The sequence below is a fragment of the Girardinichthys multiradiatus genome, chromosome 5 (genome assembly GCF_021462225.1).
Source record: "Girardinichthys multiradiatus isolate DD_20200921_A chromosome 5, DD_fGirMul_XY1, whole genome shotgun sequence".
NCBI classification, from domain to species: Eukaryota; Metazoa; Chordata; class Actinopteri; order Cyprinodontiformes; family Goodeidae; genus Girardinichthys; species Girardinichthys multiradiatus.
This window is the reverse complement of record NC_061798.1, coordinates 31,513,293-31,529,360: the sequence shown is the minus strand read 5'-3', so window position 1 is coordinate 31,529,360 and position 16,068 is coordinate 31,513,293. Positions and strand designations below refer to the sequence as shown.

At 41.2% G+C, this 16,068-nt stretch overlaps 1 protein-coding gene across 2 annotated transcripts; it reads right to left on the bottom strand.

The window, feature by feature from the left end:
- Positions 1–416: 416 nt before the first annotated feature.
- Positions 417–12,806, bottom strand: samd1b (sterile alpha motif domain containing 1b). 2 transcript variants are annotated; one of them, XM_047366881.1, is made up of 8 exons: positions 10,889–12,806; positions 8,072–8,312; positions 6,736–6,866; positions 4,893–4,941; positions 4,693–4,804; positions 3,969–4,083; positions 3,754–3,858; positions 417–1,852 (listed from the first exon to the last, which is right to left on the bottom strand). In XM_047366881.1, exons 1-8 carry the CDS (start codon positions 11,984–11,986, stop codon positions 1,736–1,738), a joined length of 1,968 nt encoding a protein of 655 aa, XP_047222837.1. In that variant the 5' UTR covers positions 11,987–12,806; the 3' UTR covers positions 417–1,735. The 2 variants fall into 2 exon arrangements, with proteins under 2 accessions (XP_047222837.1, XP_047222838.1); XM_047366882.1 differs by having other exon boundaries at positions 417–3,858; positions 10,889–12,803.
- Between the last annotated feature and the right edge of the window lie 3,262 nt (positions 12,807–16,068).

Genomic DNA, 16,068 nt, shown 5'->3' with positions numbered 1-16,068 from the left:
AATACTGACGTTCACAAACTCTCTCCATCCGATCTGACTGACTTGGAGCTATTTTGCAAAGAGTCACCAAAAATCTGTTAGTCTGTATAAAGCAGTAATTGGAAAGAAAAGTAGTTTTTACAAATAATTTTTCTCAGGTGGGAGGTGGATACAAATGCACACACTTTGGATTTTTACCAGTGAAACTTGGGAAAACCAAGTCTAATGCTTCTTTGAATTCACAGGTATGCTCTACCTTGTGTTGGTCTGCCACATAAAAGCCCAAAAGCACACACTGAAGATTTTGTTCGTACAGTGACAAAATATGAAAATGTTTATGATTTGTGAACAGTTTTGCAAGGCACTGTGCACACAATCCTTACATGCACATGTAGCCTGCTGTGCAAGGTGACAAGAATAACTGCAAAAACCAAGCATCAACACACGTTTGCTTTATTTTTTTGCTTTTATTACTAAAACTGTTCTTTAACAAGTAACAAATGACAGGAAAATCAGTTTTCTACCTTTTTAAACACAGCAGCTCCCTCCAAACAGGTTCATTTAAACAAAAAGGGTGAAATGACAGAAAACACTTTGATAGCTAAACATATTGATGAGTAAAACAAGAGGTAGAGACGGTTCAAATGCACAAAGGGGAACACCTCTCAGTAAAAATTATTGCCAAAACAAACCAACATGTTAAAAAATGGAAACAAACGTAGCAAGAAGGTTTTAGTGCAAAACCTGGAATGTCTGCTCACTTGATGTCACAAAGGGTTTAAAAATGCAGCTGATAATATTTGATTTGCTCACTTACATGTTACATGTTTAATGAGAATTCTCCAATTTCATTACATATTCAAACAATTAAAAGCTGATTGTTCTGCCGATGTTGGTGCATTTTGCTGGTGAAATGCACCATCACTTCTTTGTGGACCAGAAATATTTTTAACAGACATCATACGAGAACCATCCATCCATCCATTTTCTATACCGGCTTCTTCCATACTGGTCGCGGGGGAGCTGGTGCCCATCTCCAGCGGTCTACGGGATAGAGGTGAGGTTCACCCTGGACAGGTCACCAGTCCAACGCAGGGCAACACAGAGACACACAGGACAAACAACCATGCACACACTCATTTCTTTTCTACCAACTCATAAATATCCAACATGTTTACATGGAAACAGTCACTAATGCCTGGAATCAAATAAGACTAAGGGAAGCTCACTACTTTGTGACATAATCTGGTTGTTCTTTAAAACAACACTAAAGCGGAGGAGGGCACTGAGAGCACAAACATAAGCTGCAACTAAACCCTGCAACAGTAACATCTGTGTAGATCATCTTTGATCGTTTTTTACTAAAGAGTTTACTAAATAGTTTTACTGTAATGAGGCAGCCCATTAAATAAATCATTCATTTATTCATTCATGGAAACACATGACCAAATAAGAAAGAGCTCTTCTAAAAACAATCTTTTAATTAGTTACTAAGCCTGAATTTGAGTAAAATAAACAGTAAAGAAAGACAGAAAAAAACAATTTTGATAAATTTGAATAGAGCTGAACAATACATGAATACTGGTCTTTATCATCGAACAGCAGGTTTTTGGTTGGGTTTCATGTTCCTATGCATTAATGCTAAGCCTGCTAATGATGCATTTAGATGGCAGTTAGTTGGACTCTTATTGTTTCAGGCCTAGATCTGCATAAAACATAAAAAATACAAATGCAAAACTCTTCTCTTGTGACAGTTTTAAGATCTGACTGACGAAGACGAAGGACTGTGCTGAATATGTGCAGACTTCAGCTCGGTTATTTGCCGCTCATTAGCAACTGTGGGACCGTCATTTTCTTTGCTTCCTGATGATTTCTGCATGCATGGAAAGTCAATAAATTTAACAAACACAAAAAATACTAGCTTAGTCCATAAAAATAGATTTTTCTAGAGGTGTTCTCCTGTTTGCTGCTGCAGAGACTTCATGTATTTGCTCTTGATCCTTTAGATATGTAGTGTCCAAATCCAATCCTTGAGGGCCATGTGTTAGATGTGAAAGCTGATTCAAGTGAACCTGCTTGATAATGACCCATTTATTTAAATCAAGTGTTAAACCAGGAAGTCACCTAAAACATGCAGGACACCAATGTTTGAGGCCTGGAAATGGACAGCTGCTCTATATGCTTCCAGGCAATCGTTCAGTTCTGACGATTCAAATAGAGTTATTAAATATTCTGTGTAATCTTGGCTCAACAAGAACTTTTACATTTGGAGGAAAAACTTGAAAGACTGCACTGTGTAGTTAAAGGAAATGTGCAGCAAATGTTTTTGCCTTCTCTTGTGTTTTTGAAATGTCTAATGGTTTCATTCGCTGAGCTGTGCAGCTAAGATGCAACAGCATAAAAAGACAATTAACAAGTGTTTTTTAATGCATAGAAACGTAATTTAGATCCCAATTATAAGTTTGAGTTTTTTCCAGAGATTCCAGCAAAGAGTAAATACATCATAATCTTGAAGGTCCAATCCAACCATAGGAAAATCTGTTTGAAAATATTAGGGTCCTTTTATTGCCAGCTTTTCTTGTGACACTTCAGGCAACACATAAAAAACCCTCAAAGAATAACTTCTAAAAATCAGAGGCACTGAATTCTGAATGAACATGAACACATATGAGGAAAGATCAACATTTACTCCAGCTTCAGGGTCTGCAACAAGTCTGCTTTTATCTAAACTTCCGTTTTGTCCACTATGTTTATTCTGTATGAACAAGAATTACACTTGCAAGCATGAAGCTCTCATACCACAGACCTATAATCTAATGTACGTAAGATGCATTACGAAAACACTAACAATCTTAAATCCCGATTCCACACAGACCACGAATCGCCAACAATAAGTTCCTGAATTTGTAACTGATTTTTACTTCCTGATATTTTTGAGCCATCTGAAATTTCAGTGCAGAACTCCATAATCCAGAAAGTCTCTGTTAATTCTCAACAAATTCCTAGTTGATTCTTAGGTATCGTAACCAGTTCCCAATTGATTTGTAGGCATTTATAGGTAACCCCTAAAACCGCCCAAATCTTTTCTCCCCTTGGAAAGAAAATCTGAAAAAATAAGAAATTATGAAAATAATTTATAAAAAAAGTTAAACACAAAATACTATTTATTTTTAAATAGATAAGAAAAAAAAAGAAGAAGTACAATTTACTTTTCTAACTTTAGTTTCTAGTTACATTTTATGTCCATAAAACAATTTAATCTTACTGAAACTAATCCTACGGCACCACAGATTATTCCAGAATATTTGGAAAATCCTAAGAATCACCACAAACCCTAAAATTTTGCAATTCTTGCTGATTGGTGTGATTTGTGGTCTGTGTGGAATAGTAGCAATACACATATTAATAAACAAAACAAGGAAAAGTGCTTCATTCTTTGAAATAAAAGAATTTGCATTTTTGCATTGAATCTAAGTGTATGAAAATGTTGTAAAATTCTGCTTTTTTTTTGCCCAAGATTTGTGCTTTGTTTCATTCAAAACTCCTCCTAGAAAATCCAGCAGCATTTCTACAAAGACCAAACAGGCTGCAAAGGCTCAAAACTGAGCGGTGTTTGCTTGTTGGTTTTCTACAGAGATGAAAAATGTATTTATCTTATATCACACGTGCATTTTGTAATACTTGAGCTATATTTAGATATTAACATAACAGTCTGAGTGTATTTTCTGAATGCTGTTAGCAGTCGTTGTCTTCAAAGTGTGTTTTCTGCAGAACCTTTATGTGACGCTCGTAGATCTTAAGGGCGGGTCCAAGTTTAATTGACAGACCGGTCAAAACGTCATTGCGTTGCATGAGGAGAAGAGACTTTCCATCGATTTCCTGTGAATAGATAGAAGAGCAGTGAGTGGAGATCCATGAAGCTTGCAGCAGCTCAACAGACAGAGTCTCAGGAGCTCACAAGTGGCAGAATGTGGAGAAAACAGCCTCACCTGGGCCCTGAAGGCAGCTGCCTGCTCGGGGAAACCCACGGTGGTGAAATAACGGACCACATCAGTCACGGTCCAGTCCACCAGGCTCACACTGGTGCTGTCAAACTTCATGTGCCTTGGGAGGAAAAAATGAATATCATTTTGGACTTTTACAAAACTCACAGGCTACACCAAAAATCTGGAGTACAGTTAGAGCGTACCTTAAAGGTGCACACAGCTCTGCAAAAATGTTCTTAATAGTGACATAAAAACTATAAGAAATCACCTTTCCACCTCCAATGTGGCATATTTTATGTACAATTCAACTGAAAAGTACTAAATCTGTTGGTTGAGAAGGATTAAAAAATATCCAATAACCTGGTAGCATTGTTGAAGCAACTTTAGATTCATTTTAAGCACTCAGTCTTCCTAATTATCCACCTGTGGCAGCATCATGCTGTGAGGATGCTTTTATTCTGACAAAACTGTGTTTTTGTTAAGGTGGATGACAGTAAGTTTTGACCCAAAACCTTTGATTGTTCGTTTGAAAGCAGAAGATAAGCAAGAATATTATTTTTCATCAATACTGTAAGTCCAAACATACATCCAATTCAAGAAAATTCTTTAGTTTGTCGTTTTGGAAAGTCATAGTCGGAAACCAGAACTAAATCTGACAGAACATCTGTGCGGACAAGAGATATTATCGACCTATGAATGGGTGTTTTTCTGTCTTTGCTGTACTCACCCTCCACTGCTGTCATTAATACCTCGTTCTTCGGGGATGCTGGAGTCCCTCGGGGAGGCAGTGGGTGTGAGCATGCAGGACGAAGCACCAACCTCTGTTTTATACTCCAAGTCTACAGGGGAAATATTAGGCCAGGTGTCATTCAAACGGCAACATGCACAAGCACACTCGATACTGAGATAATCGAGGAGGAATCTTACTGCTGAAGTTTGAGGCGGTGAGGTTTATTTCATCATGCTGTGCGTAGCTCTGTATGCGGAGAAAAAATAAAGGGTCAAACAAAACCCAAGGAGAAAGTGAGCATCAAGAGTGATACAACCTCCATCTGAACTGAAGGACAAGAGGAGGTGGCTGCATGATGGCAAAACTGCAGCAGCACATTAAGACCATCTGCTGTGGGAGTGTGAATGATGATGTGCTGGGTATGAAGCGCAGCGGTGGGGGAGCCTACTTTGCGAAGCGCTGGAGTGTTTCCTAAACACCCATAAACTCACTTAATTCAACAGGATCTCTCTGCTTGACTTAGAAAGATCATAAAACAACCTTATATGAGATAAAAATCAGATCACACTGACTCAGAGGTTAGCAGCCTTTATCAAGGAGATATTTTTACATTTGTTCCAACTAATGGAAATCTTTCTAAGCACCTAAAATCTTCACAACTCTATAAAAGGGGCAACGCAGCACCTAGGGTATCGCTTACAACAATGTTTCTGTTTTAACGTGCTAGATTGAAGGAAAATACCAAACAAAAGAAGGAAAACATTCACTTCATTGTGAGCTACTCTATACCTGCTGTGCAAAATAGTTCATATCTCTTCAACTTCCCCTCTTTTTGTCACATTGCAACAACAGACTTCAATGTATGTTGTTGAGATTGCATGTGAAAGACCAACATAATGTAGAGCATAATGGTGAAAAGGAAACAATATAGTGTTTTCAATTTTTTCCAAAGAGAAGTCTAAAAACTGTGCCTTGCAACTGGAATCAGCTCCTTTTATTCTGAAACCTCTAATTAAAAGAAAACCAGAAGAAACCTTATTAGTAAATTAAATTAAAGACGTTTGTAATGTAATCTCAGTATAAATCCAGCTGTTCTGAGAAGGCCTCAGAACATTAGAGAACAAACAGCATCATGAAGACGAAGGGACACAGCAGAAGGCTGAGGAGAAGATTAAAGCAGGGTTAGGTTATGAAATATCTCAGAGAGCTCTGTTCAATCCATCATCTGAACATGGAAAGAGTATGGAACCACTGCAAACCTACCAATATAAGGGCGTTTACCTAAACTGAATGGACAATAAGAACTTTATTCAAATTGGCACCCAAAGCCCCATAGTAGCTTTGGAGGTGCTGCAAGGCTTCAAACGTCAGCCATAAGGGGTGAAGTTTGTGGTTTGCCACAAGCCAGGTAGGGGACTTATCAAACATGTGGAAGAAGGTGTTCTGGTCATAACAAACCAGAGTTGAACTTTTTGGCCTATAAGCAAAATCCTATGGAGGCCAGAATTTCGCTGCCATTTACTTTCAACACCACCTCCACAGCAAACCATGGTGGTGGTAACATATTGCTGGGAGGTGCTTTTCTTAAGTAGTGACAGGGAAGCTGGTCTGTTATGCTAATCATATGTTCGAATGATTGAATCAAAGTTCAACCCTAAATCCAACTGAGATTGCTGGCAAGCGTGGAGCCAATGGGTTAAGCAATCTGCTGCCCTGAGTAATTTTTTCCTAATTTCCATTTAATACTTGGCCAAAAGTTTCATCTCCTGCAGAGAGACTAAAGATAGCAACCAAGCTCTCTTAATCATTAATTGAACTTGTTTAACTGACAAATGTTACTCTCAGTTCTGAATTCCACCTGCATGTCTGCAAAAAACACCAACACCAACATTTTTACAATATGTTGCAAAACACAATAATTTGAACACTAAATTACATTGGTTTGATTGAAGTCATAAGCTAAGCTACCTTGTTTTCATAAAAAAATAATCCACCAGCAATACAAGCAAATAGGAGGGATATTTGTTTGAATGCACTCACCAGATGATCCGAGGCAAAAGCTCCCTCCTCCAAGCACGCACCGTTACTCTCAGACCAGGAGGCTCTGTCAGCAGGGGGAGACGGGGACTCTGGAGGAAAATCAAGCCCAGACGTCCCTGAGGAACGAGCAGCTAAAGCAAGATGGAATGAGATAAAGAAGGAAGAGTATGGATTCAAAGTGCAAACATACAGAAATACATTTTAAAGCTATACTGTTTACTTTTCAAAAGAAAACCTGAGAGAAAAAAAGTTTTGGCATAAATTCAAACATTTTAAAACAATGTTTGTTTTGCCTTAAAAAAGTGTGCGTGCCTCTTGTACTTTATCACATTATGTCCCATTATATGTGCTTCGATGTATTTTATGTGAAAGACCAACACAGAGTAGTGAATTATTGTGAAGTTTAAGGAAAACGATATGTAGATCATTTTCTAAAATTGATCAGAGAAGCAGCCAAGATGCCCATGGCAACTCTGGAGGAGCTGCAGAGATCTGTTGCTCAGACGGGACAATCTGTCGGTGAGACAATTATTAGTTGGCATTCTATTAATTTGCCCTTTGTGGAAAAGAGGCAGGAAGAAAGCCACTGTTGACAGAAAGTCATGAGAACACGGCAGACATAAAAAGATTGAAAATAATGTCCTCTGGTCAGATGACAGCAAACTTGTTCTTTTTGTCCTGCATGCAAAACTCTATTGGTGGCAGAAAACTATGGCAAATGCCCCAGAACAACCTATTACCATAGTAAAGAATTGTGGTAGCAGTATCATGCTGTGGGACGCTTTCTGCAGTAGGCCAGGCAGGCTGGTCGGAGATGAATGGAGCTAAATACAGGGAAATACTAGAAGGACACATGTTAGAGGCTGCAAATGACTTTAGGGTTAGTGACCCTAAACATACAATCAGAACTACACTGGAATGGTTTAGAACAAATAATATCCATCTGTTAAATGGTCCAGTCAAAGTCCAGACCTAAATCCACAGAGAAAATGTGGCAGGACTCAGACCTTCTCCTTCCAGTTGGACTGAGATTTTGTGTCTAGATGCACAAAGCTGATAATGTCAAAGACGTGGAGCTGTAGTTGCAGCAAAATGTTCTACAAAGTGATGACTCTGAAGGGCTGAATAGAAGCGCATAGACCTTCTATATTTCACAATCATTCACTATTTATGTTGGTCAGTCACACTGAAATCTCAATAAAATACATTGAAATCTGTGGCTGTAACGTGGCAACTTTCAAGTGAAAACTTTCAAGAAGTATGAATACTTTTTTAAACCCTTATTTGAGGACATGAAAGGAACCCAAACTGAAGGTAGCTTAACATCTACACGCACCTTTTCCATCCTGCCGCTGCTGCTGGGGGCTCTCCTCCTTCAGCTCTCTCTGAAAACCTGCATCTTCTCTGTTTTTCTCAGTAAGTCCGGCATCCGTTGTCATGGCTACCGGAGAAGGTCCTCCGTCCTCATCAGAACTCCCGGGATCATCATCTTTCTCTTCCTTCTCTCCTCCCGGTTCCTCCTCTTCCTCTCCGCCAATTTCCATAGGCTCGCTCTCCGGGCAGGCTGGAGGTGAGGACTGTAATACAAGTTATAAACATTTCCTCTTTGCAAAAATCGGAGGAAAGTGGAGGGAAATCGCTCGAAAACGGGCGCATTTTAGAAATAACGAGCCGCCTACTCTAGTCCAGTCAAGTTTGCGCCCACGGGAAGAGAAAATGGGGGAGGAGAGTGCGCTGTCAGGGGCCACAGAAAGGTTTTAATGAGGCACGGAGGGGAGGAGAAAAAAACACCAATAAAGTCGATGCTGAGTCCCTCCGCCGGCCTCACTGCGCGGCAGCGGCACCGCTCAAGTTTTCCACAGACGTCGCCTACCGTGCGGCCTGCCCGGACGCACGGCGCGCTCCGTTCCAAATAAACTTCCCACAGAGAGAAACCTGGAGGGTGGACATCGGGACACAATCTGGAAACGAGCTGAGAGACTGGGACAGCTCTCAGCACGCTGCGGTTCTCTTCCTGCTGCTCGTCCTGGGAGCCGCCCGCTCTTCGGTGCGTGTAGCCCGCACAACGCTGAAGTTCGCATCTGATTCGGCCTGTCTAAAGGGCCATTCCGCTGCATTTAACGATACGCTCTAGGTGGGAGTCCAAAATATTCAACACGGTCAACCTTGAATTAGATCATTCTTTTATCTTTGCCTGTTCTATAAGACACAGTTTGTGATTTGTGAAAAATGTATTCAATTTGCAAAAACTCAGTCAGAGAAGCAGTGTTGGGACCACCTAAGATTGGCTCCATCTTACAAAACTACACCATGTTTGCAGGTCTAACCTAAAGAAATTATTCCACAGTAATGTCACGTTGTAGAAAAAAAACCAATCTTGAATACTTTATTCCCTTAGTAAAACATGGTGGTGGCTGCATCATGCTGTGGGGAAGATGCATGGAGCTAAATACAAGGCAATCCAAGGTTGTGATTTCTGAATCCTTTATTCAAACTAAAATAAATTTTGCATTTCAAGGCTTGTACCCTTACGATGGACTGGTGACCTGTCCAGGGTATACCACGCCTCGCGCCCGTAGACCGCTGGAGATAGGCACCAGCTCCCACCGCGACCTTGTACGGACGGAGCGGGTATAGAAAATGGATGGATGGCTTTTCTTGGCTTTCTGACCTCCCTACCTGGGGTCTATGACTCTTACAAATGGCAGCATTCACTTAAGTCTTATCTCTGTGTTGTAGTCCTCATGCAGGCTTTTCATATCCAGCCAGTGCTTTAAATGCCAGCAAACTTGTTGTGCACCATCCTTAACATTTTATCACCTGCATCAGATTCTACTTTGCAACATTTTCTTCAGACAAATTCTGAAATATCATGCATTAATTCGGCACTGCGTGTGCCTTCTTTGCTTTGCATGTCACACTTGTTACGCAAACTGACTTCTGCCGTTGTGGCCGGTCATGTCATGTTACTGAATTTGCTAACAATTAAAAAAGTTGATTTGCAAAGCATTCGTTAAGCTTGAGGCCATCTTGGATAGGGTCAATCTTAAAAACTGCGTTAATTAAAAGTTAAGCCTGTCTAGAGCTGTTATATAATTCATCATTGTCCAGCTATGCCACATTAATTAGCTGCTCTAGGTGGAGTCACTTTTTAAGATGGACTAAATGTTAAGTGCAAAAAACAAAAAGCCTGAACACATTTCACAAACTGAATAAAGGATTCAGTGTTCAGAATATTTTTTATAATCTGTCCTTGGTGTGGAGTAATTCAATTAGGTTTGGTTTAGTTTTTGTTAATGTGAGCTCAATCTTAGATGGTCTCGCCTAAAAAAGCCACAGGAAAAAAAAATTCTCTTTTTTTTTTTGACTTTTCCCTAAAACCCCCAGCTAATTGAAAATATGTTCAAAGCCCGGCAGAGAAAAACAAACTAAAATTGAGTTAAAGCTACACCACCAGGACAAGCCAAGCCTTTAGAACCTTTTGTAAATTTTGTAAAAATTTTCAAATTGAAGTTTGAGTTTTATATAATCTGACATTACTGTAGAATAATTAAGTCTAGGTTTGATCTAGATCTAACTGGTATAGTTTTCAAGATGAACCACAATGCCTTGTTTTAAGAACCCCCCCCCAACCCCCAAAAGCGCATTTTATATTATATTATTCACAAATTGACTAAAATATTCACATACTGCAAACCGTATTTTATAGAACATATAATGAGCATAAATGAACACAATTTGAGTTTGACCATGCTAAGTAGCTGCAAGTTGTTGAATAACCCTTTAGTCAACCACCGAATCGGACGCTAACTTCAGCGTCGTGCAGCCCGCACCTTTTGTGCAGAAAGCCGACCTACAAGCACAGGATCGGGCAGATGCAGCGCAAAAAAAAAAAATACGCATCGAAGTGAAAATTAACCGACACTGAAAACCAACTAAATAATCCTGAGTTTGGAGAACCCTCAATTACGGACAGGTTCAATTAAAGAATAATGTAAATATTTATCAACCTAAGCCCAGCGCGTCATGGTGCCAGGCGTGTGGTTTTAAACACTGGTCATTAATTTATGAGAGAGCCCAGCGAGGCTGCGCCGCTCTGTTCGCTTTGTGGCGACAGACGGGACAGACGTGTTAGAAATAATAAGTTGCCCACCTTTTTCACTGCGTGTTTGTCCTGCAGTGCGCCTCTCGCAAGTCTGTCAGCGGACGACTCGGGCTCCTCCAGCTCCATCCCCCGCAGAGGAAGAGTGATGTTCCCGCAGCGCGTCCTGCGCAACATGCCCCTCTCCACCTCTCTCTCCATCACCACTTTGACTTTGCCTCGGGTCAGTTTTTCCTCCGACAGCCGCTCCTGGCTGCTCAGGTAGCCCAGAATCTCCTTCAAGCCCAGCGGCTTCATGTGGCCTCGGGTCGCGGCGGCGGAGCCCCCTCCTCGGTGGGCTTTCTCGGAGAGAGCCGCCAGGTTGTCGCGCAGCTCGGAGTTGGCGTGGCGGTGCGCTGTTTTGGTGCACCCTCCTTCGAGTCGAAGTTTAGGCTGGCTAGACTCGGTCTGCCTCTGTGTCTGGGCTTGGCTGTCGCTCCCAGAGTAAGTTTGGCTCCGAGTGTCAGCTCCGGATAAATCGGGCTTCTTTCCTCCGCTGGATGGAACATCTTCACTCTGGTCTCCTGTTCCGTGGCTGTCTCCGGGCGGCAGGCAGCCACCCTCTCCCTGCTGTCCTAATCCCTTGTCTCTCGGTGCACTTGCTTTCTCCTCTCCACAGCCGCTCTCGACAGCGCAGCTCGTTGTTGCGCCACAACTGAGGCACCCGTTTCCGCTACCCGGGCTGGTGGAAGGCTGGAGCTTCTGGTTTCGGCTGCTGGTTAATGTTTCAGCGCGGGGATCCGGCTCCTCCTCGCCCTCCTCTGGGTCGGTGAAGCTGTGCGCGCTGTCGCCGTTGTTGTTCGGATGATTGGGTTTGGTCCGCTCCCTCGGCGCATCCGCGCCAACGTCGCCGCTGAACTCACTCCTTTTTCTGCTTTTCCTCTGCACCTTGGCCGCGTTTCGGTACGATATGGATCCCTTGTAGCTAACTTTGAGCACCGTCTGCTCCTGGATGAGTTTTTCCAGCTCCGTCCTGGTTCGATCTGGGTCTGACCCGTGTCGCCTCCGTACCATTCGACAAATCCTTTCCAGATCCGGACGTGCTTTCCTCGAACGGAGCGAGTCGATAGTTTCCAGGATCCACTCTCGGTACTTGTTGGGCTCGGACATCTTCTCTCCTTTGTGGGAGCGGACGGGGCTCGGCCCGAGAGTGCGTGTGCTTGTTTCACCGATGACGCTGTGTCAGAGCTGGGAAGCCAAAGTGCGGCGGTACCCCCCTCCCCACCTCCCTCTCTGGCTGGAGAACTGAGGACGGAAGGCTGTGGCAAGCCGTTGTTGTAAATAATCCATGCATTTGAGATCAGAATTTCTCGGTAGACTAATATTGGGCTGTACTAGTTAAGAATCACACTAGGTAATAGCGCGTTTTACCTGCTAATGGCACCTTTGTCCAACTAGTGAGAGTAGAAGTCCTACAAGAAGGCTTTTTAACACACTAATCGACGACTATGTCAGGGTAGTTAATTTTTTTTACATCCACTGGTTTATAAATGTTATTTAATTTGCCTATTTGCTCCCGAGGAAAGGGCGCAATATTGAACATTGCAAATAACAAAATGTAAATGCACCTATTTGTAGGTCCCCCAGCGCGATTGTACAGGCTGCATATCCTAAAGCAGGGGTGTCCAAACCTTTTGTTAAGTGGGCCAAAATCATCAAGTCAAAAGTGCTGGTAGGTCAATAAAACTTTTTTTTTTTTTATAAAATCACACACAAACTACATTTAGATTTTTTTTCCCCTGCAGAACAAAAAAATGAAGCATGCATTATTTCATTTGAATAAATAAAACAGTCAGATGTTTTGTATGAAAGGGTAAATCATTGTAAATCCAAAACTTAAAAAAGGGTTTTGTGTTATTAAAAGAAAGACATGCAGTTAGCAAATTCTTTTGGGCTCGATAGAAAAAGTAAACAAACGTATCCTATTCTCGGCAAGAAGAACAGGATTTGGGTCACTCTTTCTTTGAAAATGCCTACTATTTTTATTAAAGTTTAAAAAAGGAAAATAAAGTCACAATCCGCATCAATAGCCTGTGCTATAAGAAGGGGCAAATTTGTATCATTATTGCAGTCGGTGGCCCACACAAAATCACTTTGGACACCGCTGTCCAATAGGAACAAGTCAGTCAGTCATTTTCAATACCACTTCTTCCATAGTGGGTCGCAGGGGAGCTGGTGCCTATCTCCAGCAGCCTATGGGCAAGAGGCAGGGTACACCCTGGACAGGTCACCAGTCCATCACAGGGAAACACACAAACTCATTCATACACCTAAGGGCAATTTAGAGAGACCAATTAACCTAACAGGCATGTCTTTGGACTGTGGGACAAAGCCAGAGTACCCAGTGAGAACCCACACATGCACAGGGAGAACATGTAAACTCCATGCAGAAAGACCCCTGGCCAGGAATTGAACCCAGGAACTTCTTGCTGCAAGGTAACAGTGCTACCAACTGCACCACCGTGCAGCCCTAGGAACAACTTAAGCAACAAAATACCCTTCAAAGAACACAACAGTTTTCATTCAAAATGTATATTATACAATATTTAGTGCAGGCAGACCAGACAACAAAACATCATATTGCACATCCTATACAGAAAATAAACATATAGATTTATATATTTAAATAGAAATACAGTTGAACAGCTTGTATTTGATAAAAATAAATAATTGAAATAATTGTGATACCCTTCATGAGGTTTTTATTTATAGAAATTTGGCCCTCTTCAGCCTCCAAATTCATCCATCTGCCAACATATCTCCAAACATATCTCACTTTTATTCTTACTATCTGACATTAAATCATTTTAATCTTCTCCTGTTTTAGGTCAGTTATGTTTGCCAGCATAATTTCTTTTTAATAAGTAAAGAAATAATTTCTAGAAATGTTGTTAACCTTCTTAAGATTTGAAGGTTTACATAAATTTCAATAGTATTTAGTAGAAATGCCTCTAAAACTGTATGACTTGGGTCAAATGTTTTGGGTGTTCTTCCACAAGCTTCGCATATTAGTTTTCTGGAGGTTTGGACCATTCCTCCAGGCAGAGCTGTTGTAACTGAGGCAGGTTTGTAGACCAAATAGACACATTTTCAGCTCCCCCCACATGTTTTCAGTGAAACTGAGATGAGGGGCTTCTAATGATTCTCCAAAACAGTGAAACCGTTGCATGCTTTGGATCGTCCATTTGGTAAGACCCTATTTCCGGCCCAACCTTTAACTCCTTAGCTGATATCTTGAGATATTGCTTTCATATTTGTATATAGTGTTTTCCTCATGATGCCATGTGTTTTGCAAATTCTTCCAGCCTCTCCTGCAGCAAAACACCCCTACAACATGATGCTGCTATCCATATACTGTACTGTTAGAATGGTGTTCTCAGGCTTGCAATCTTACTTTTCCTGCAAATGTAAAGATTGGCATCATGGCCATATACTTTTCTCCACTAACATTCTTCTGTTGATGTTATTTCAGTTCATTCATAGTAATTAGATTCATCATTCATTCTTGTGTTTAGATTACTTTCTTGGAATCCCATGTTAGATGTTTTAGTTTGTATGTCCTTGTAGATCAGGTTCCACTCTGTATATGTTGTTTAGGTAGTTCCATTATTTACTTATTTCTGTTCACTTATGATTCTGTTACTTCCCTGAACTCCCTCTTCATCAGTGTGTTAATTAGCCTCTCTCTCTCAGTTTGTCCTACGTCCCTTGTCACCATATTCCCCCTGATTTGCCTTCCTCATTTATTGGTACATTCGCCACCCTACCACAGTATTTATACAATACGGTTTTCATTGCTCACTACTGGTTCCTACTGGTTGTCATGCCCAGACTGATTGCTACCCTGTTTCATGTTTGATGTTTTGTCTGTAAGTTTTCAGTTTACATTATTAAAGAACTTTCACTCACCAAAAGGGTCTGAACCTCCTGATCTGCATCTCCACCCCAGTTATGACAGATCATAGGAAATGTCCTTAAAAATTAAGGTATTTATCCAAGTGCCTATGAAAACTGTAATCTGGCTTTTAATGTTGCTTTTAGAGTGATGCCGTCTTCCTCTCTGAGTGGTCTTTCAGCCCATGCCGGTACAAGACTTGCTTCCCCGTGGATGATGCTCTCTTACCAGTTTCAGCCAGTATCTTCTCAAGGTCTTTCGGATGTGTTGTGGAGTTGATACTAAAACAGTTTTATCTCTGTGATACAGAACCTGTCTTCTTCTTGAACTGAATGTTGGCTAGACACATTCCCGTGGTGTTTATACTTAGCACTTAAATGTGGCGTATTTAGACATCTGGAAATTGTACTCTTTAGGGTCCCATATTCCTTACCTGATGTCTTGTCTGAACAATCTTGGTATTGCCTTAAAATGCATCCACAGGCGTGTCTCAATATAACCCAAATGTTGGGAATTCACCATCGAGAAGCCTATAAATCAACATCTGGCATTGCCTAAATTATTCAAAGGCATAGTTGGTGTATGTATACTTCAAACTTCTCCATAAGATTCTCTATGAATTCTATTTTTCATGAAATATTGTTGTATATATTGTTACTGTTACACATTCCACTAGCAGTGTGCTTTTGTTTTGCTTTTAAGTCACAAAGTAACAAATGTAGCAAAAATAATAAGTGGGAAAATGTCTAACTACTGCTGCTGCAAAGTAGTAGACAACAATTAGGGGAGATGTCAAAGGCATATAATATTTACACTAACGGCTTGCCATAGACGGCTGGTAAGCCAGCGTTCGTTGGCCACATTGTGCGCTTAAGGTGGACTGAAGATGGCGCCTCCGTCCCACAAAACAGATGCAAACAGCTTTTAAGGCGGAACTATCTCGCCTTGTGTCTGTACTCTCTTTGTTGGCGATATACAGCGAGCCGATCCATCACAGCACAAAGAAACACAGAAGCTTTGTGAATTTTAGAGACCATGAGAGGTTTTGATGAATCCGACCGAGCATTTATAGAAATGCAGAGGCGGCTTCATACCGCAGGCGGTGGTGATGATGAATGACTGACCCCAAAAAGTCCAAAACGTGCCTGCTGGTCCATTTGCCCCTTCAGTATTTCGTAAGAGTAAAGAAACCATTCTGTACTCATGTATTTAAGCATTTTCATGAGGACTTATGGATGTAGACTTTAAGAAACAGAGTCGGCCTAAGGTTGTATGAGGCCCGAAGAAGAACTTAATT

Bases quoted from the DNA above. Each gene is read 5' to 3' on its own strand.
- samd1b (XM_047366881.1), bottom strand. From the start codon at position 11,986: ATGTCCGAGCCCAACAAGTACCGAGAGTGGATCCTGGAAACTATCGAC. The intron at 8,313-10,888 runs GTGGGCAACTTA...CTTGTATTACAG, and splicing joins ACAAACACGCAGTGAAAAAG to TCCTCACCTCCAGCCTGCCC. The intron at 4,805-4,892 runs GTAAGATTCCTC...TTTCCCCTGTAG, and splicing joins CACCGCCTCAAACTTCAGCA to ACTTGGAGTATAAAACAGAG.